This window comes from Salvelinus namaycush, chromosome 2, assembly GCF_016432855.1.
Source record: "Salvelinus namaycush isolate Seneca chromosome 2, SaNama_1.0, whole genome shotgun sequence".
NCBI classification, from domain to species: domain Eukaryota; kingdom Metazoa; phylum Chordata; class Actinopteri; order Salmoniformes; family Salmonidae; genus Salvelinus; species Salvelinus namaycush.
In genome coordinates, this window is record NC_052308.1 from 79,174,443 (window position 1) to 79,196,627 (window position 22,185).

General features: G+C 42.4%; 1 protein-coding gene across 1 annotated transcript; it reads right to left on the bottom strand.

The window, feature by feature from the left end:
• Positions 1-9,985: 9,985 nt before the first annotated feature.
• Positions 9,986-11,836, bottom strand: LOC120019498 (zinc finger protein 501-like). Its single transcript, XM_038962798.1, has 2 exons — positions 11,730-11,836; positions 9,986-11,583 (listed from the first exon to the last, which is right to left on the bottom strand). Exon 2 carries the CDS (start codon positions 11,480-11,482, stop codon positions 10,259-10,261), a length of 1,224 nt encoding a protein of 407 aa, XP_038818726.1. The 5' UTR covers positions 11,483-11,583; positions 11,730-11,836; the 3' UTR covers positions 9,986-10,258.
• Positions 11,837-22,185: the final 10,349 nt, after the last annotated feature.

Sequence of the window (22,185 nt, forward strand, 5' to 3'; positions counted from 1 at the left end):
GGCCATCCACATGGATAGGTCCAACACAGCCTGACTGACGTCCACCCAGGAACACTTTGTCCAGCGCTGAGAGGCACCTGTAATAAAACACTACACTGGCTTAGTTTCCCAGATGCCAGGATGATGAGACAAGGAGGGATTGTTCTAAACTGGCTACCCAAGTCAGTGCGCAATGGGACAAGGACATTGCAACACAGCCTGGGATCGATCCTGGGTCTGTAGTGACGCCTCTAGCACTGCGATACAGTGCCTTAGACCGCTGCACCACTCGGGACACCCCCAAAGTTAACTTGGTGAAAGCACCTTTGACAGCCATAAAAGTTGTGAATCATTTTGAATAAGATTCCACCAACCTTACTCAACATTGGTTGCTTAATTAATAACATTTTTCTAAACTAATCCAATCTGTTAGTATTTAGACTTATTACACCCTTTACTGAAATGTTTGTTCCAGTTTAGAGGGTTTCCGTAGACATGAAATTAGAGCTCTTTGCCCACGTACACCAGTGGTGTGTCTGGCATGGAAATAAGGATGCATAAGCAGTAAAGAACAACATACCTACTGTCAAATGTGGAGGTAAATCTTGGATGTCTGCACTGATGGACTGCCCTCCTCAATTCAAACCACAGGTTTTCAATGGAGTTCAAGTCCTGAGGAGTAAGTTTCACAAATCCTCATCTGCTAAACAAGCAATAACAAGCCTAGACCCGTTTAGGAAAAAAACTATTTTAATGTATTCGGTAATGTTATACTTATCCAGATTTACCAGAGGGTTCAAATTGCAATGAGTTGGAGGCTAGATCGCTTCGTCAGCATAGCGGAGGCTTCATACATAGCCAAGGCTTCACACTTTTATGAGACGGCTATAAATAGAATCCACAGTGGCGGGAAAAGGTTGGAATGAAGGCCCAACAGTCAGTCAACACAGACTAAATACATGGTGTCAGAAGGCAGTTTTTGGAGCAGTGAGCAGTTACCTACTCTGTCAGATTACTTTAGTTGCAGGTTTTGTGAAATCTGTGGTTCTGAAACAATATGACCATCCTCCATGCTGCCTACATTGGAGAAGCATGCTAGATCTCAGAACGCCTGGGTCTGCATATCAGTTAACCACATCATATGATATAGCAATTTGACGTGGCATGCAACCATTGGTTGATGCAATGCAACCAATAAGATACTCTGGAATCATAATTCTATATAAAGGTTTTGCCCCAAGGGAGTGCGAGGGCAAGCTGATCAGACACATTCATCCCACTCTGATGTCATTAGGGGTTCAAGAAGTGAAGCGGCAAGAAACCTTGTGTTTGTTGGCGTTGGTGATTTTCATAGTTTCAGATGTAGAGTTCAACATGTAAATAGGAAGAGGGAAGTGGATTATGAACAGGTTCTGAAAGAGGAAACATTAACTACTTGAGGAAGGGAGGTTAGCTAGAAAGTCAGTCTGTTTGCCACATTATTGTAGCTATTAGAACGTTATTGGGGTGGTTCCTCACCAAACTACAACAACAAAATACCATAATAAAATAAAAATAAAAATTATTTTTTATTTTTTAACATTTAAACCTTAGAAGGGTCCTTTGGAGGAAGCGTTTTTGACATATTTGACATTATGTTAAAGCATAATTGAGGAAAAAAATATTAAAGTTGGAACATTTATGACATTTAACGGCCCTGTTATGAGGTTCTCTGTAACGGCCACTGAATTGAACATGACAAGAGGCACGGAGTGTGTTGTTGACCTTGATTAAAATTGATTTGCAAATTCAAGTTGATCCTAATTCTTGTCATATTGGCTTAGTTGTGATGGTTAATTAATTTAACATTTATCAATACCAACTCAGGAAGCCGGTGGCCACCACCTTTTAATGTTTTGCTACACTGTGCCTAATGAACACAACCCTGGAGGTCAAGGCTATCACCAAAGCAGCAGTTAAACTGGACAACTTTCTATTCAACACCTTCTATTCAACTCATTCATCGGCAGACAGGAACACTTTCTATTTTCCCCATAATTTAAATCAGTCTTCCAATTGTGCGACTGGATGTGAAGGGTTTAACTTCTAAACAGTGATCTTTGATGGGGTCATTTAGTGGATTAGACTGTCACTTGTCTTTTCTGTTCCAGAAGGCTTGGCTAGGATGAGTCCCCTGCTCCCCCAGAGACGCTTGTGTTCCAACAGCTGCAGCTGAAGGGGAGTTCAGCGATTTCTGACACACCTGTTTCTGAACATGGCCATATTGGGCTTGTAAATGATCTGTTGATTTAGTTTGCTTCCTGTAACTCTGCCATCGACTGTATGAAATCAAATGTTAGTTTCAAGAACAGCTCAAAAGGTTTGATACCATCTCTATGACGCAGGGTCATGAATCAATCCCAAACTACTTTAGGCTGCATGTATTTCTGACACCCAGTTTGGATCATGGTCATGGTTGGAGAAGGTCACTAGGCAGGGTGTAATAACTGTGGACTTGTTAGTCCAAAGATCTGTAGATCTTGCTGAAAAACACAACAGTGTTTATCCTTGTAAATGTATTACATTTAGTCCTCCATTGACTTCACACTGCATGCTGAAGGACCTCATACCTATACTGTAGGCAAGTCAATTAAGAACAAATTCTAGGGGCCTCCCGGGTGGCACAGTGGTCTAGGGCACTGCATCGCAGCGCTAGCTGTGCCACCAGAGACTCTGGGTTCGTGCCCAGGCTCTGTCGCAGCCGGCCACGACCGGGAGGTCCGTGGGGCGACGCACAATTGGCCTAGCGTCGTCCGGGTTAGGGAGGGTTTGGCCGGTAGGGATATCCTTGTCTCATCGCGCACCAGTGACTCCTGTGACGGGCCGGGCGCAGTGCGCGCTAACCAAGGGGGCCAGGTGCACGGTGTTTCCTCCGTGTTTCCTTGGTGCACTGTGTTAAGAAGCAGTGCGGCTTGGTTGGGTTGTGCTTTGGAGGACGCATGGCTTTCGACCTTCGTCTCTCCCGAGCCCGTACGGGAGTTGTAGTGATGAGACAAGATAGTAATTACTAGCAATTGGGGAGAAAAGGGGGTAAAATATTTTTTTTTTAAAGGAACAAATTCTAATTTACAATGACGGCCTACCGGGGAACAGTTGGTTAACTGCCTTGTTCAAGGGCAGAACAACAGATTTATACATTGTCAGCTCTGGCATTCGATCCAGCAACCTTTCAGTTACTGTCCCAATGCTCTAACCACTAGGCTACCTGCTGCCCCCGATACAGTCCAGCACATTATTTTGACCTTATTAGTCGACCATGAGGTCCTCACATTGCTTACAGCGAGACATGTGATCTGGGAAATAAAATCTGAATTACCTGAGCCAAGATTGGTTGTTTTGTGGATCCATGCCACAACTTGTGACATTTCATATCCAGATTTAGATTTGAACTGGCTGTGGGGTGTCTCAGCCAAACTCCTGTCTGTGGTGATAAAACTACTTTGCAAGCACAGAGTCATTTAAAGCACCCTTAACATGTATTGGATCAAGAGTTACTATCCGATCCTCCCAAGACCCTGATAAAATACGTCAAATACGTACAATAACAGTTTTATAATGACAGTTTACTCAACTGCTTAATGACATCTCACAGTTAATAAGGGGGCATGCAACTCCAGTTCTGGACAGCCCATCCACATGGTTTGCAGGCTCTTGTTCCATCCCAGCACTAACACAGAGGCTTCAGCTGAATCAACTTGTTGGGAAGGGTCATGCCAATGAGGGGATTCGATCAAACTGGCCTGGGTTGCACCGAGCTATGGCCCGTCACATGACCGAGTGAAGCAAAAACCATCAAGCGCTATGATGAAACTGCCTCTCATGAGGACCGCCACAGGAAACAAAGACCCAGAGTTACCTCTGCTGCAGAGGATAAGTTAATTACAGTTAACTGCACCTCAGATTGCAGCCCAAATAAATACTTCACAGAGTTTAAGTAACAGACACATCTCAACATCAACTGTTCAGAGGAGACTGCTTCAATCAGGCCTTCATGGTTGAATTTCTGCAAAGAAACCACTACTAAAGGACACCAATGAGAAGAAGAGACTTGCTAGGGCCAAGAAACACGAGCAATGGACATTAGACCGGTGGAAATCTGTCCTTTGGTCTGATGAGTCCAAATTTGAGATTTTTGGTTCCAACTGCCGTTTCTGTGTAAGACGCAGAGTAGGTGAACGGATTATCTCTGCATGTGTGGTTCCCACCGTGAAGCATGGAGGAGGAGGTGTGATGGTGCTTCACTGGTGACACTGTCAGTGATTTATTTAGAATTCAAGGCAAACTTAACCAGCATGGCTACCACACCATTCTGCAGCAATACACCATCCCATCTGGTTTGGGCTTAGTGGGACTATCACAATAACCCAAAACACCTCCAGGCAGTGTAAGGTCTATTTGACCAAGAAGGAGAGTGATGGAGTTCTGCATCAGATGAACTGGCTTCCACAATCCCCCGACCTTAGCCAACAAGTGCTCAGCATATGTGGGAACTCCTTCAACTGTTGGAATAGCATTCCAGGTGAAGCTGGTTGAGAGAATGCCAAGAGTGTGCAATGCTGTCATCAAGGCAAAGGGTGGCTACTTTGACGAATATAAAAAATATTTTTATTTGTTTAACACTTTTTGGGTTACTACATGATTCCATGTGTTATTTCATAGTTGTGATGTCTTCACTATTATTCTATGTAGAAAATAGTAAAAATAAAGAAAAACCCTTGAATGAGTAGGTGTGTCCAAACTGTTGACTGGTACTGTATATGTATATATTTTCAGCCAGCCTATCTGTTAAGCAGTTTACTTCAGACTGTAATAACAGTTTGAGGCAGCTATTTCGCTGTCAGCAATATGAGTGGATAAGATTATTGAAATACTTGTATGGTGTAATATAAGTCCTAAGAATCCTACTGAACCATTTTATCCAACTGAAATATGAGACAAATAAAATTGCTGGATAAGGACCCGAGCTAAGGGAATTGGGCTGACTTTGTAGTGCCTATCCCGAATGGCTCATTAATGTAAATGGGCATATTGAAAGACACTATGTCAGTATTGATGTAATTTTGTAAATGTTATATTGGGATATTGTTTCATAAAAAACGTGTTGCAATGTATATACTTTAGTATGTTTAGTTAAATAGAAATTGTAGGTTTGAATAGGTAATTGTTTAATTAATTAGTGTTAATTGTTCTGAGGGAGGGGCTAGCCCTACAAAAGGAGCCTCTCTTTCAGTTCATGAAGAGGCATTTTGGATTGAGCTGTGGATGGGGCAGTATTGTTTTTAGCTGTGGATGGGGCAGTATTGTTTTTAGCTGTGGATGGGGCAGCATTGTTTTTAGCTGGCCCATAAGGTATACGTTTGATGGCAGTACTGTTGTTTTTGTTCTGGAATCAGTATGTAAATAAACACCCTTGCACAGAAGAACTTTTGCGGCTCCGCCATCTGTTTATTTTTTAGAGGTTAGGTTTTTTAGTTTAGCCTTCTGGCCTACTCTACGTGACAGGTTGTTATAATAATGCATTTAGCATACCATTATGGACAGGTTCTGATTAAGTCTGAGGCAGCTATGCTACCATAGTGCACAATAGTCCTATTTGTCAGAAACAGCAAGTAAAAAGGGAAACGATTGCTGTGTAAAAAGGGTAATACCTTACTGTATAAGCGGTACAGTTGAATTGCTCATTTTTGGGTTCCCTGTGTAATGCCAAAAAGTAGTTAAAGGTGTAATTTACCTGTATAGTTGTAATGTTGGGAGAACATTTTTCAAGAGGGGGAGAATGTGAGAAATTGTCAACTTTGTAATTTCTAGGTAATCATTTATTTGTAGAATTGTGGTTGTGCTGGTTTCGGCCAACAGAGGGGGCTGCTCGCTCTAGTGGTTGCTTGATAAGCTGCTGTGGTCCTCGCGCTAGCTAGTTTTATCAGTTGAATTACAGACAGGCCAACTGTAGCTGTACCAAGAACAACCAGATATAAACACATTATTTTAAAGTTTATTTCCAAGGTGAGCGAGTTGTAAAGCACATAAGAAATACTAAGGTAAAATGAGCGTAGTTATGTTATTGTTTTCATAGTTAAGTTTGTTAATGTCCGCTAGCATAGTAGCTAACAATAGTTAACCACAGCTCCTGTGAAACCAGCTGCCGTCGTCATGGTAACGGATGCTCAGTCCATACTGGGTATAGACAAAAGGGGAAACATTATTTATTGCTGTGTATTGATTGCTAGTTGAAGAATGAGGTTATTAAGGGTGCGTTCGTAATTTCACTTTGGCTATCTACTCCGATTTCAGAGCACTCTCGTCTGAGTGTGCCAGAGCACAGAATAACTGATGAATTTACAAACGCTTAAAACACCCATTGAATATGGCCGGTGTCTGTAAACGTGTCAAAAAAGCGTAATTAAATTGTTTCCAGCCGCACAGTTAAGTCATCAACGCGCTGGGTAACATAAAAACAGCATAACCAACTCTGCTAGGTCGAGAAAAATGGTCAGAGTGAGGTGGTCTCATTTGTGTCTGGAAGTAGCTAGCTAACTTTAGCCAGTTAGCTTGGGTGCTTGACTGCTGTTGTGAGCGCGCTCTGGCACTCCAGAGTGAATATACGAACGCACCCTAAATGTATTTGTGAGAATAGATCATTGTAGTACTGTTTTAAACGATGTTGGCTATTTATATAGTAATTGTTTAAGAATAGAGCTTGGTGATTGGTCCTCCGACTATGACTTGGAAAACCATGCAGTTTATTAGGCTGTATACAGATAAAATAAATTATGCTAAACGTCAAAGGGTGGTGAAAGTGCACTGTGATCTTGATTCTCCTTTCCAATAAATATTGAGGCTCTTATTCTGGTTACATGATTGATGCTTGACTGCCGTTTGACAAATAAAATATTCTCACTCTTACCCATAATAATATCATCATATAGACTAGCCTACCCGCACTGTCTCCTATCTGCTAGCTGTTGGCTAGAGTGCAACGTGCCAAGACCGGAGTAGGCACATTTGCTATTTAAAGCAACAGTTTGTGACAAAACTATCGTTAGAGTTGAAAATTAGATGGAAAAACCTTTAACTTCAACTACATGAAAATGTAAGTATGCAAGTACATTTTGTGTGCACTACGTCATCACGCAGTGACTTTTATATTTGGTGGAAACACCACTAGTGGGAAAATGGCCATATTTTATTTATGCAGAATTTTTTGTATATTCACATGAAGATCTGTCGCCAGTTGGATGGAAACCTAGCTACTGACTGTTAGAACAAGATAACCCGCTAATGCACAACCACATTCCGAACAGTATAACTTTAAACCGTCCCCTCGCCCCGACACGGGCGCGAACCAGGGACCCTCTGCACACATCAACAACGGTCGCCCACGAAGCATCGTTACCCATCGCTCCACAAAGGCCGCGGCCCTTGCAGAGCAAGGGGCAACACTACTTCTAGGTTTCAGAGCAAGTGACGTAACTGATTGAAACGCTAGTAGCGCGTACCCGCTAACTAGCTAGCCATTTCACATCCGTTACACATATACTTAATTCTTAAATTCTTAAATGCATATACTTCATTCTTAAATCTTAAATTCTTAAATCCCCACTGATACGTATCAAAGTAGTGTAGTGGACGTATAGGCTGTATCGATTAATAGGGATTACGGAACAGATCGGAATGTTTATCTTAAAATGTTGCTAAACTGTTATTTTTTCGCATTTTAGGCGCAGCAATGTGCACGCCGCAGTAGACCTACGAAATGCAATTGGCGGGAAAACATGTACAGTTCTAAAAACCATGCAAGCGGTTTCATGAACAGAGATGGAAATACCCATTAGAAAGAGAGGGGATTTAAAGATGCAACAACTATCATGGTTGATACTATGATTAGGATAATGCCTTTAGGTGCTAGACAATGAAAGATAGTTGAAAGAAAACCAACAGAACAGGAGAACGCATATGAGTAAGTCTTTATACAAATTAATTGCCTCAACGTTTCTATGGTGAGATTTTAGCTATAGGCTAGTTTGAAGCAATGTAAGATATGCCTCATAATATGACGTAAAACACAGATGTCAAACAATTAAGGAACAGGATAAATATAGCGAAGCTTATGATTGGCCTAACCGTCTTATGGTAGATGGAAAGGCCCGCCCAAAAACATTCTATATTAAATGTTAACTAGCTACAAAGTAGCCTATACCTACCTGTCAGAATGATATCATGATTATTTGCGTCAATCCAGTGGCCATTTCTTTTGCAAACTCCCTCATGCGCTACAGAAACACTTATAATCAGACAATAGTGCTAGGTGCCTGCACACTTGAAACAATGGGTAACTACTCTCAAAAATGTAAATGTTAGATTATTCCCAGACCTCAAAAGTCGTCTCCTGATGTGGGTTAAGCATTGTTATGGATTTAGAACCTACAATTTTGTAATTTTTCTGAAAAAAATAATATGTGACCTGAAAAAGAAAAATGGGGAAAGTTTGAAACCTGTGAATTTCTAACTCCGAATTTTCTAACTCCGTTTATTGGTTTCAGTAGTAGGCCTACTGCACAGTACAGCTTGCCAATCGGGCCGTTTGGCAAAATTTGGGCAACTTTTTACTCAAGCTGTTTTTATTAAGGGTCGATAGTTCCACCTTGTGGTTGAATGGAGCTACTACACCTATTGTAATCTCTTCAGTTAGGTTAGGTAGTGATAATACAATCAGGTATCCTGAACGATGCCCAAACTTAGCACTCAGCAGCATGAAAACAGTACGGTAAAATTCAGTTTTACATCATGGTGTCTCAGAACGCTGACATTGAATCACAAATAAACACAAACATAATGACACAGAAAAAGATTACACAAAGCTGCATGTGATATTTAAACCTATTAAAGTCAAACCTGACTAATTTAAAGATTTTGGAAGTTTAGCTAAAATAAATCAAATGGGTTTGTTTTTAATAAGAAAAATACAAGATGTTTATCAGTTTCTTCAGATCTACAATGGGGGTCTAGTTGAAGTTAGTTTCTGGACCAGACCAACACTAGAGAAATGACATACATTTTCACAAATAAAACATTTCCAATAGAGGAGTGGCTGTCAGTGTTGTAGTACTTGAGTCCAGTACTCAGACTTGACTCGTAATCAATTCACGATTTTCATGACTTGTGACTCGACTCGATCAGTGGTGTCTTAAGTTCTCAGAAATCTTGCTCTTTTGCATAATTCAACATACTAGAATACAGAAGCAAATATTACATCTATTTGGCCTAACAAATGTGCAACACTAGCTAGGTTTCCATCCAATTGGCGACAGATTTTCATGCAAATATTCAAAAATCAGCATAAAGATAATATGCACATTTTCCCACCAGTTGTGTGTTTCCACCAAACTGACTTGTTGCAGATATAAATTCAGTGCATGATGACGTAGTGCACACAAAATGTAATTTTTTGCTTATGTTTTAATGTACCCAAATAAAAACCTAAAGTTCAATGTGTTTCCATCACACTTTCTCTCTTTACTGATGGTTTTGTTATAAAAACTGTTGCGTTAAATTGGCACGTGCGCTCTAGCCAACAGCTCACAGATACAGTGAGCTGTATACATGATGACATTATTATGGACAAAAGAGCCAGATTATTTTTATTTGTCACATGTCAGCCAATCATTGATGATCATGTCCCCAGAATAATACCCTTGATATTTATTGGAAAAGAGCCCTTGCACTTTCTCCAGCCTGTGAAGTTCTTCATAATTTATGTAATCTGTAGCCTAACAAACTGCATGCTTTCCTGACGAGTCGTAGTGGGAGGACTTCGCGTGACTCCACGTTTACTTCAATATTTTTTTATTTATTTAACCTCTAAGCAAGTCAGTTAAGAACAAATTCTTATTTACAATGATGGCCTAGGAACAGTGTCCCTGAACTGCCTTGTTCAGGAGCAGAACGACAGATTTTTACCTTGTCAGCTTGTCAGGGGATTCGATCTAGCAACCTTTCGGTTACTGGCCCAATGCTCTAACCTGCCGCCCCATATGATGATTGCTGATATGATGATATGATGATTACTATATCAATATTAGCACATAAAAGCATTTCCACCAACATTTCTCGCATAATACATTTTACAGACACAAAAAGATCCCACCTTGTCAAGCATATTTTGTTTTGTCGACATTTGAAAAGCTTACAGCCAAGTTTACTCACATAAAAAGGTTAGATGGAAACCTGGTTAGTGTAAATATTAATTAGATGTAGATGCCCAGCTTGGCAACACAATTATAAGGCCATGGTCTGGCACTGCACTGTGCTTTGCCTTCTGATGTTCCTTTAGGCTTTGTTTCCATTTAAAACAATTCCCACACTGATCACAGCTGTACGGTTTCTCTCCTGAGTGTCTTCTCTGGTGTTGCTTTAGATTTCCTTTCTCATTGAAGCTCTTCCCACATTGGGAGCAGTGGAAAGGCTTCTCCTCTTTGTGTACTTTCTGATGTTTCTTTAGGTCTCTTACCCAACTGAATCTTTTTCCACATTGGGAGCAGTGGAAAGGCTTCTCTCCTGAGTGTTTTCTCTGGTGTTGCTTTAGATTTCCTTTCTCATTAAAGCTCTTCCCACATTGGGAGCAGTGGAAAGGCTTCTCCCCTGTGTGTATTCTCTGATGTTTCTTTAGGTCAGCTTTCTTACTGAAGCTCTTCCCACAGTGGGAGCAGTGTTGTGACTTTATTCCTGTGTGGTGTGACTTTAATCCTGTGTGAGTTAGCTGGTGTCTCTTCAGATATGATGACAAACTGAAACACTTCCCACACTCTGAGCAGTGGTAAGTCTTCTCTCCACTGTGTATTCTCTGATGACGCTTAAGGATTCCTTCCAATTTAAAACTCTTCCCACAATGATCACAGCTGTATGGTTTCTCTTCTGTGTGCATTACCTGGTGCTTCTTCAGATATGATGACAGACTGAAACCCTTTCCACACTGAGAGCAGTTAAAAGGCTTCTCACTTGTGTGAGTTAGCTGGTGTGGTTTTAAATGTGATAACTGATTGAAACTTTTCCCGCACTCAGAGCAGTGGTAAGTCTTTTCTCCTGTGTGTATTCTCTGGTGTTTATTTCGATTTCCTATATCACTGAAGCTCTTCCCACACTGAGAACAGTGAAAAGGCTTCTCTCCTGTGTGTATTCTCTTGTGAGCCTTTAAGGTGTCTACACGACAGAACCTCTTCCCACACTGAAAGCAGTGATACGACTTCTTTCCCGTGTGATTAAGCTGGTGCGTCTTCAAGCTGCTTGGGGTCTGAAAACTCTTCTCACAATGAGCGCACGGGTACATTTTCTTTATTTTGAGAGTTTGTTGGTGTGATTTTAAGTGAATTGGACAAATAAAAGTGCCTCTGCAATCTGAACAGGGGTGGGGCCTACAAGTGTGCCTTCTCAACTCCTTTGGTTCATAGAAACCAGTGAAGCAGTCCATGCAGTGGTGATGTTTCTGTCTTGAGTTCCTCTGCCTGCGTTTATGGTTTCCTGATGCTGTGGTACTGGGATCGCTGTCTGAGCCTGGATGGGAGCTCTCTCCTGTGGGAATATGTTAGAATCAGTAAGGGAACATTGAAAGGGGCTTTAAAAGACTTTTGATACAAGCAGAAGCACTACAATAGTTTTGGAATCCCCTGTGGCCGCCAAGGCACCAACCTCTCTCCGTACTCCACACCTGAACTTACCTGGGTCAGTGATACTATCTACTTCTTCCTCCTCTTCCTCTAGATCTGGAGCAGACACTTCCCTGTTCTCCTCTTCTTCTTTGACTTCCCTCTCCCCCTGCTCTTCTTCTTTGATTGCTCTCTCCCCCTGCTCTTCTTTGACTGCTCTCTCCCCCTGCTCTTCTTCTTTGACTTCCCTCTCCCCCTGCTCTTCTTTGACTGCTCTCTCTACTTCCGCTTTGACTCCTCTCTGATCCACCTCTTTTACTCCCCTCTCCTCCACCTCCTCTTTGACTGCTCTCTGATCAACCTCTTTTACTTGTATCTCCTCCTCCCATTCCTCTTTGACAATCACATTGAGTTCCAGTGTTTGACTGCAGTCTTCCAGCTTCACTGAGACCATCTCTGGACCCTGCTGTGAGCTTCTCTGGACTGGAACACCACATCCAGATCCCAGGGACTCTGTGGACTTGGGTTCAGACATGGAAGGCTAGAGATGGATCCAAAAGAGGAAGCACATGTGAAAGGTGAGTTTCACAAAATACTGGAACAGCTTAGCTAATAAAGTAATAGACCATGCTAAATATTCCATATACTAGGAATGCCTGCTAATAAAATGTAACGAGCTAGCTCACGTTGCTATGGCGATGGCAACGACAGCTAACGTCAGCAATGTGGAGTTATTGGTTTAGCTTACTGACCAGCCCTTGGTCATGACTCTCAGTTCCAGTACATTACACAGAAGAGTCAATGGACGAAGGTATCTTCTGTGGGAGGGAGATTAAGAGCCCTGACGCTCGGTTCGAACATTAACACACATCGCTTGGTTTTGGAAGTATACAGACCTTATCTTTCATATCGGGGAGAAATAATAATAATAAAACATTTGATTTGTATTTATTTCGATTTTTCAGGGAGTGATGCAACACCCTCAGCACCCCTACTTCCCACGGCTATGTCTGTATAGTCCTTGGACCTTAAGGAGTACTGTGGTCAAGTGAGCTGACACTTGCAAAACACAGTAAAGCCATCGCACTTCAGTGGTCCTCCTGAATTTTTGTGCGTGAATACTCAACACTTTACGGTATCGCGTGTTTTCTGGTAGGGAAAGAGGATACCTAGAGCAGCTGCACAACAAGCATTCAAACGAAATGTGTCTTCCGCATTTAACCCAACCCCTCTGAATCAGGGAAGTTTTCAAATACATTGTCCTAGAGAGATTTACACGGTTATCAAAACGTCACGCCTGTGTAAGCCTACACGAATTAGCCCTTAGTTTCTAAAAAATCCCCTATGGGGAAAAAATGTATGATGGACAAACGACTGGGACCATTTCCCCTCAAACTGTGGTACTCTACAGGGGGAGAAGAAAGCAAGAAAGAGGAGGATAGCAAATCAGCACGAGGTATGCGTTGTTATGGTGATTTCAGTAAACAAACTGCAAATCAACATCCGGTTGAAGAAAACGCTGCTGCAGAAGGCAAAAGTTTAAATACACTGCTCAAAAAAATAAAGGGAACACTTAAACAACACAATGTAACTCCAAGTCAATCACACTTCTGTGAAATCAAACTGTCCACTTAGGAAGCAACACTGATTGACAATAAATTGCACATGCTGTTGTGCAAATGGAATAGACAAAAGGTGGAAATTATAGGCAATTAGCAAGACACCCCCAATAAAGGAGTGATTCTGCAGGTGGTGACCACAGACCACTTCTCAGTTCCTATGCTTCCTGGCTGATGTTTTGGTCACTTTTGAATGCTGGCGGTGCTCTCACTATAGTGGTAGCATGAGACGGAGTCTACAACCCACACAAGTGGCTCAGGTAGTGCAGCTCATCCAGGATGGCACATCAATGCGAACTGTGGCAAGAAGGTTTGCTGTGTCTGTCAGCGTAGTGTCCAGAGCATGGAGGCGCTACCAGGAGACAGGCCAGTACATCAGGAGACGTGGAGGAGGCCGTAGGAGGGCAACAACCCAGCAGCAGGACCGCTACCTCCGCCTTTGAGCAGGAGGAGCACTGCCAGATTCCTGCAAAATTACCTCCAGCAGGCCACAAATGTGCATGTGTCTGCTCAAACGGTCAGAAACAGACTCCATGAGGGTGGTATGAGGGCCCGACGTCCACAGGTGGGGGTTGTGCTTACAGCCCAACACCGTGCAGGACGTTTGGCATTTGCCAGAGAACACCAAGATTGGCAAATTCGCCACTGGCGCCCTGTGCTCTTCACAGATGAAAGCAGGTTCACACTGAGCACATGAGACAGACGTGACAGAGTCTGGAGACGCCGTGGAGAACGTTCTGCTGCCTGCAACATCCTCCAGCATGACCGGTTTGGCGGTGGGTCAGTCATGGTGTGGGGTGGCATTTCTTTGTGGGGCCGCACAGCCCTCCATGTGCTCGCCAGAGGTAGCCTGACTGCCATTAGGTACCGAGATGAGATCCTCAGAGCCCTTGTGAGACCATATGCTGACACATGCACATTTGTGGCCTGCTGGAGGTAATTTTGCAGGGCTCTGGCAGTGCTCCTCCTGCTCAAAGGCGGAGGTAGCGGTCCTGCTGCTGGGTTGTTGCGCTCCTACGGCCTCCTCCACATCTCCTGATGTACTGGCCTGTCTCCTGGTAGCGCCTCCATGCTCTGGACACTACGCTGACAGACACAGCAAACCTTCTTGCCGCAGCTCGCATTGATGTGCCATCCTGGATGAGCTGCACTACCTGAGCCACTTGTGTGGGTTGTAGACTCCGTCTCATGCTACCACTATAGTGAGAGCACCGCCAGCATTCAAAAGTGACCAAAACATCAGCCAGGAAGCATAGGAACTGAGAAGTGGTCTGTGGTCACCACCTGCCGAATCACTCCTTTATTGGGGGTGTCTTGCTAATTGCCTATAATTTCCACCTTTTGTCTATTCCATTTGCACAACAGCATGTGCAATTTATTGTCAATCAGTGTTGCTTCCTAAGTGGACAGTTTGATTTCACAGAAGTGTGATTGACTTGGAGTTACATTGTTTTGTTTAAGTGTTCCCTTTATTTTTTTGAGCAGTGTATTTTAACTCTGGCGGTAAATTGCGTCTACGGTGGCGGAATTTACCGTCGTGCTCTCATTGAAAACAATGGCATCCGGTGGCCGTGAGTTGTATCATTTGTATTGTGGAATATTGAATACGTGTGCTTCAAACTGTCTGCTTGGAATGATTTGTAGCTATAGTCTATCAGTGCAGCCGATTCAGTTTCCCTACTAGATAACAAAACATACCGTAAAGTGTTGTGTATTCTACTATACTGCGTTTTGCGAGTGTCGGCTCACTTGACTGCTAGATAAATTACGAGCAATATAGTTTAAAGTAAACGAGTTCTAAAATTGATATTTGATTTGTAATCACTAAATGAGAAATTATTATTGAAAGCTACCTATCTATCGGCCTAGTTAGCCATGCTAACTTACTGGCCAGTGATCCGAGTAGCCAATGGATTTATGTCATCTTAAAAATGAACGATTCACACTTCATAGTTTTTTTTTTTATATTGTCTTAACAAATCATATGGTGATTCACAACACAGCGTATTGACGATAAGCAAACTTGCTTGATATGTCAGCTAGTTAGATATATAGCTAGCTTCTAATGGCTCGTTAGCAAGCTAGCTAGCTAGATCATTGAATAGGCTAATTATTGACACGTTGATCGGAGGCACGTGGACAAAAAATCCGACTACTAAATTATTCTTTCTGTATTTGGAAACGTTCTAGAATATGTTAGAAAGCTTGATTTTTTTACCTTGACACTTGGTTTTGAAAGTTAACAGGTATTGTTGTTGTAGCCCTCTTTTACCAGAACGAGATATGTGCTCTACCGCGAGAATACAGATCTGCATTCTCAAGACAGTCATGGCTGCGCTAGATACTCACATTGCGCAACGCCATTAAATATATACTGTTTGTCTATTGTTGTGATTTAGATGAAGATCAAATTTTATGACCAATTTATGCAGAAATCCAGGTTATTCCAAAGGGTTCACATACTTTTTCTTGCCACTGTACATACATTATACACAAGATAGCGTATCTATACATTCATAGTCTAAGTTAGATATTAGAGTAGTTACATTTCAACTTCTGTAGGTCCTTCTACTACATAAACAAACCAAAGGAGGCTGGTGGGAGGAGCTATAGGAGAACGGGCGTATTGTAATGTCTGGAATGGGATAAATGGAACGGTATCAAACATATGGACGCTACATGTTTGACTCAGTTCTATTTAATCCATTTCAGACATTATAATTGGTCTAAAGGGGGAGGGGGTACCCATTTCTGGTCTGGAGCGGGGTGCACCCATTTTAAGTTGTATGCTTTATTTCAGCAATAAGGCACGAGGGTGTGTGGTATATGGCCAATATACCATGGCTAATGGCTGTTCTTAGACGCAACGTGGAGTGCCTGGACACAGCCCTTAGCTGTGGTATATTGGCCATATACCACAAACCCCCAAGGTGCCTTATTGCTATTATAAACTGGTTACCAACGTAATTGGAGCAGTAAAAATAAATGTTTTGTCATACCCATGGTATAAGGTCTGATATACCACGTCTGCTAGCCAATCAGCATTCAGGGCTCGAACCACCCAGAGAAATGTGGTATATGGCCAATATACCATGGCTAAGGGCTGTACTTAGACGCAACGCGGAGTGCCTGGACACAGCCCTTAGCTGTGGTATATTGGCCATATATTACAAACCCCAGAGGTGCTTCATTGCCATTTTAAACTGGTTACCAACATAATTAGAGCAGTAAAAATAAATGTTTTTTGTCATACCCGCAGTATACGGTCTGTCAGCCAATCCGCATTCAGGGCTGGAACCCCACAGTTCATAATTGAGTTTATACAATGGGTGGGTCTAATCCTGATTTCTGATGTTAAAACCGTATTCCAGCCGGTGTCTATTCTACAAATTACCACTGGCTAAATCTATGACGTTAAAATGCCTATTTACTCGGTTCCATCTGACTGCGCAATCCACTGTCTCATCAGCCCAGCCAGACACGTTATAAAATTAATCTCCACTATAAAAAGCATCTAGACATTATCTCACATGTCGTTCAGACTAACCTTTAGTTTTCAACAGCTGAGATTTGTATAAACCTTGCTGTCTGTCTCTCCGACAATTGCAACATTGTTTCAATATTCAAATTTGATCTCCAGCTGTCCCATAGTAATGAATGTGTCGGGATGAGACGGACAGGCAGGCAGCGTTTCTCAGCCAGCTGATATCAGGAATCAGCTGGCATAATTTTTATGGAAATATGCAAAGAAATATCAACAGAAAAAAGGTTAACCGAAACGAAGTGCAGTTAGTTTGCAGTCTTTCCAGCTTCAGTTTGAAGTGATTGTGTTGCTGTGCTGTTGGCTAGCTCCTCTGAACAACAGTGTTCTGACGAGTGAACACAGTTTCTATGCCAGGGAAATCGCGCCACATTAGCGCATTGTAATGGATGTATCAAAATAAATGTCACTGGAAAACAGCTTTAACAAATGCGGCTACTTTGCTGTTATTCTGGCTGCACTTTTTGACGTGGCTAAATTTCTAACAACCGTGCCATTATATCTTCCAAACACTGGCTTCTCTGGCATTATCACTTAATTAACCTGTCGTTGTTGTCTTTTTTCAGAAGCAAAATATCGTATTCCTGCTTAAATTTAGAATCTTTACCGTGTAAAGATTTTGCAATGGCTTTTTCTAAGATAGTGATTTATTTTAGTTTAATATCTAAATCAGATGTAACTTTTGCCGAGGATGAGATTATCATTTGCCTAATGTACACTTAAAGGTTAAAGGCATCCCAAATTATATCGGGGCTCAGCTGTTCTCCGTCCTCTGTCTACATTTGTAAAATTCGGGTCCAGAAGATGCGCTCTGTTCATTCTCCAAATTAATAAATCTATTTTCTATTGATGTAATTAAGCATGTTACCATAGAATGATCCGATATCACTATATCAGAGTCAGTGTTTAATTGTCACATGTACAGGGTTGCAAGTGTGATTGCAGGGTACAGTGAAAATCTTAGGCTTCGAGCTCCAACATACAGGACTAAGTTAAATAAAATCATGAAAATGGTCATTAAAAAAACAATATAAATGGGGGGGTGGAATGTCCATAGGGGGAGTGGGGGGCAGGTAGTTGACTAGTGGTGGCTATTCAGCAGCTTGATGGTCTGAGGGTAGGAGCTATTGGCCAGTCTTTGATGCTCCTGTACTGCCCACGTCTGTGAGTGATTGAAGCGGGGAGAACAGGACATGGCTTGGGTGGCTGGGGTCCCTGATGATCTTCTTGGCCTGGTGTTGTAGGTGTCCTGTAGGGCAGGCAATGGGCACCCAATGGTGCGTTCGGCTCCATGTGTCATCCTCTGAATAGCCTTGCGGTCCGCGGCAGTGGAGTGGCCTTACCAGGACGTGATGCAACCCGCAAAGTAGGCTCCATACGCATCCTGAGGTTGAAGAGTCCCTGTCGTGACTTCTTCATCACGATGTATGTGTGGTTACGCCATTTCAGCTTTTCTGAGATGTGTACGCCGAAGAATTTGAAGTTAATGACATCTTCATGGCGGCCCCATTGATGAGGACGGGGGCGTGTCCAGCCTGGTTCCTCCCGAAGTCCACAATCATCTCCTTTGTTTTGCTTATGTTGAGGGAGATGTTGTTTACCTGGCACCACGCTGTCAGAGTGCCTACCTCCTCTCTGTAGGCGGCATTGTCGTTGTTGGTAATCAGGCTTACTACTGTCATGTTGTCAGAACTTGATGATGGAGTTGGAACTGAGGCCACGCAGTCATGAGTATACAGGGAATACAGGAGGTGACTGAGGATGCACCCTTGTGGGGCCCCTGTGTTGAGGATCAGTGTCGAGGAGGTAATGTTGCCTACCTTCACCACCTGGGGGCGGACTGTCAGGAAGTCCAGGACCCAGTTGCATAGGGAGGAGTTCAGTCCCAGGGCTGTGAGCTTTGTAACGAGCTGATAGGGCACTATGGTATTGAAGGCTGAGCTGTAGTCGAGATGAACAGCATCCTCACATATGCATTCCTTCTTTCCAGGTGGGTGAGGGCAGTGTACAGTGCAATGACGATTGCGTTGTCCGTGGATCTGTCAGGGCGGAAGGCGAATTGGAGAGGGTCGAGTGTGTCGGGGAGGGAGGAGGTGATATGGTCTTTGACTAGGCCTCTCAAAGCACTACCGGTCGGTAGTCATTCAGTTCAGTTACTTTCCCTTTCTTGGGCACAGTGGACATCTGGAAGCAGGTGGGTATAGAGGCCTGAGCTAGGGAGAGATTGAACATGTCAGAATACATTTTCAAAGAACACATATCATACCTTTTTGAATCCAGTTTATTGTTGAGTACATTTTGGGAAATACAAATTTTAGTCAATTCTTGAAAAGCTTTTCTGACTTTGAGAAAAAAATGAGTCCTTTTCTGTAGTTGGGAATAATAATCTCCAGGTGTCCTGTAAATTATTTCTGAAGATACATTTTTTTCACACCTGGTCTTGCCTGGCCCACAGGTCTACATGTTATCAATCAGGGGTCATCACCCTCTTGTCATATACAGTGCATTCGGAAATTATTCAGACCCCTTCACTTTTTTCACACATTTTGTTACCCAATACAGCCGAATTCTAAAATTAATGACATTTTCGTTTTTTTTTCTCAATGTGTGTAGATTGATGAGGAAAAATTGATTGATCACAATACCCCATCAAAAAAATGGAAATATTACATTTACATAAATATTCAGATCCTTTACTCAGTACGTTGTTGAAGCACCTTTGGCAGTGATTACAGCCTCTAGTCTTCTTGGGTATGACGCTACAAGCTTGGCACACCTGTATTTGGGGAGTTTCTCCCATTCTTCTCTGTAGATCCTCTCAAGCTCTGTCAGGTTTGATGGGGAACGTCGCTGCACATCTATTTTCAGGTCACTCCATAGATGTTTGATCAGGTTCAAGTCCGGGCTCTGGCTGGGCCACTCAAGGACATTCAGAGACTTGTCCCGAAGCCACTCCTGCGTTGTCCTGTTGGAAGGTAAACCTTCACCCCAGTCTGAGGTCCTAAGTGCTCTGGAGCAGATTGTCACCAAGGATCTCTCTGTACTTTTCACCGTTCATCTTTGCCTCAATACTGACTAGTCTCCCAGTCCCTGCCGCTGAAAAACATCCCTACAGTATGATGCTGCCACCACCATGCTTCACCGTAGGGATGGTGCCAGGTTTTCTCCAGACGTGACGCTTGGCATTCAGGCCAAAGAGTTAAATCATGGTTTCATCAGACCGGAGCATCTTGTTTCTCATGGTCTGAGAGTCCTTTAGGTGCCTTTTGGCAAACTCCAAGTGAGCTGTCATGTGCCTTTTACTGAGGAGTGGCTTCCGTCTGGTCACTCTACCATAAAGGCCTGGTTGGTGGAGTGCTGCAGAGATGGTTGTGATTCTGGAAGGTTCTTCCATCTCCACAGAGGGACTCTGGAGCTCTGTCAGAGTGACCATCGGGTTCTTGGTCACCTCCCTGATCAAGGCCCTTCTACCCCGATTCCTCAGTTTGGCCTGACGGCCAGTTCTAGGAAGAGTCTTGGTGGTTCCAAACTTCTTCCATTTAAGAATGATGGAGGCCACTGTGTTCTTGGGGACCTTCAATGCTGCAGAAATGTTTTGGTACCCTTCCCCAGATCTGTGCCTCAACACAATCCTGTCTCTGAGCTCTACGGACAATTCCTTTGATCCCATGGCTTGGTTTTGTGGGACCTTATATAGACTGGTGTGCCTTTCCAAATCATGTCAAAACTGTTGAATTTACCACAAGTGGACTCCTCCAATCAAGTTGTAGAAACATCTCAAGAATAATCAATGGAAACAGGATGCACCTGAGCTCAATTGAGTCTCATAGCAAAGGGTTTGAATACTTATGTAAATAAAGTATGTTTTCTATTTTTAATACAATTGCAAACATCTCGAAAAACCTTTTTTTCGCTTTGTCATTATGGAGTATTTTATGTAGATTTGAGGATTTTATTTGAGTCATTTTAGAATAAGGCTGTAACATAACAAAATGTGGAAGAAATGAAGCGGTCTGAATACTTTCCGAATGTACTGTACCAGTGATATGATAAGGTCAATGTCAGACAGACAGTTCCCATTCAGACTCATGCCAAAGCAGCCCCACACAATGATAAACTAACCTATCACACCACCTGGAAGGTAGACAACCTGAGGAACAATACCATAGAAATATAATCCATAGAAAGGGCTTGGAACCATAGAATTAGGAATTGGAATACTAGAATATAATGAACCTTCTTATGATGGTATAAATGGTCAGCCCATTTTGGTCAACCATGGTTTGCCAGTGCTGTGATAAGATTTTGTGTAAAACAATGAATTTGACGATTATCTGCAGTTTGTTAGCTAGCTAGCCAGACAGTTTTAGAGGAATTATTCCATAAATGTTTCTAAATAACTACCAATATGCCAACATTTCATTCAAACAATACAGTCAATCCACAGCCATACACTGACTGAAATCTGTTGATGACAGGGCTTAGACAAGTTGTAAATGAAACAAGTACTGATATTGTATCGTATAGTAACACTCACAGCTTTCCAAGACAACACACATTGAGACATTTATGGTCTGTTTACATTTATTTTAGAGGCTATAATAAAAAAAAATATAAAATCCATATGAACCGTTTTTATAATTATATGAAAATATTTTAGGTTGACAATTCTATTACACAATTTCTGATATCACGTGCCTTAAATTGTATTTTCCTGTATAATTAAAAGCAGGAAATGCATCACTTATGCCTCTACTGCCATTCATACCAATAATTGTATTTTTATTTAACCTTTATTTGACTATGCAAGTCAGTTAAGAACAATTTATTATTTACAATGACGGCCGAACCTTAACCCGGACGACGCTGGGCCAATTGTGTGCCGCCCTATGGGACTCCCAATCACAGCCGGTTGTGATACAGCCTGGAATCAGCCTCTAGCACTGAGATGCAGTATCTCAGATCGCTGTGCCACTCGGGAGCCCTAATTAGACTGGGTTGGATTCTCCCTGACCAAAACGGCTGCCAGTTTCGTACCATTCTGGAATTTTGTAGGGTTTATGACTTAGCCCCTCAATTCATTTAATAGGATCTCTGTGCTTGGAACCGCTATTAGTTAATTTAATTAAACATTTATAAAAAAATATGTGGTTGTATTAAACTTCAAGGGGGCATACTGCACTGTACAGCCTTACCTATGGATTGTGGATCAATGAAACGGGTTATCAGCCTACTCAGTGACACCCACAGAACAACTCTGTAGACTGTACATGGCTCTTAGTGCGGGACTACACGCACGCTTTGAGCAAATTCACATAATCCTTCTTTATGAATCGTATTTATCTTATATCTTCATACCATTTTGTTT

Coding starts and splice junctions, on each gene's coding strand:
- LOC120019498 (XM_038962798.1), bottom strand. CDS start 11,482: ATGGACTGCTTCACTGGTTTCTATGAACCAAAGGAGTTGAGAAGGCAC.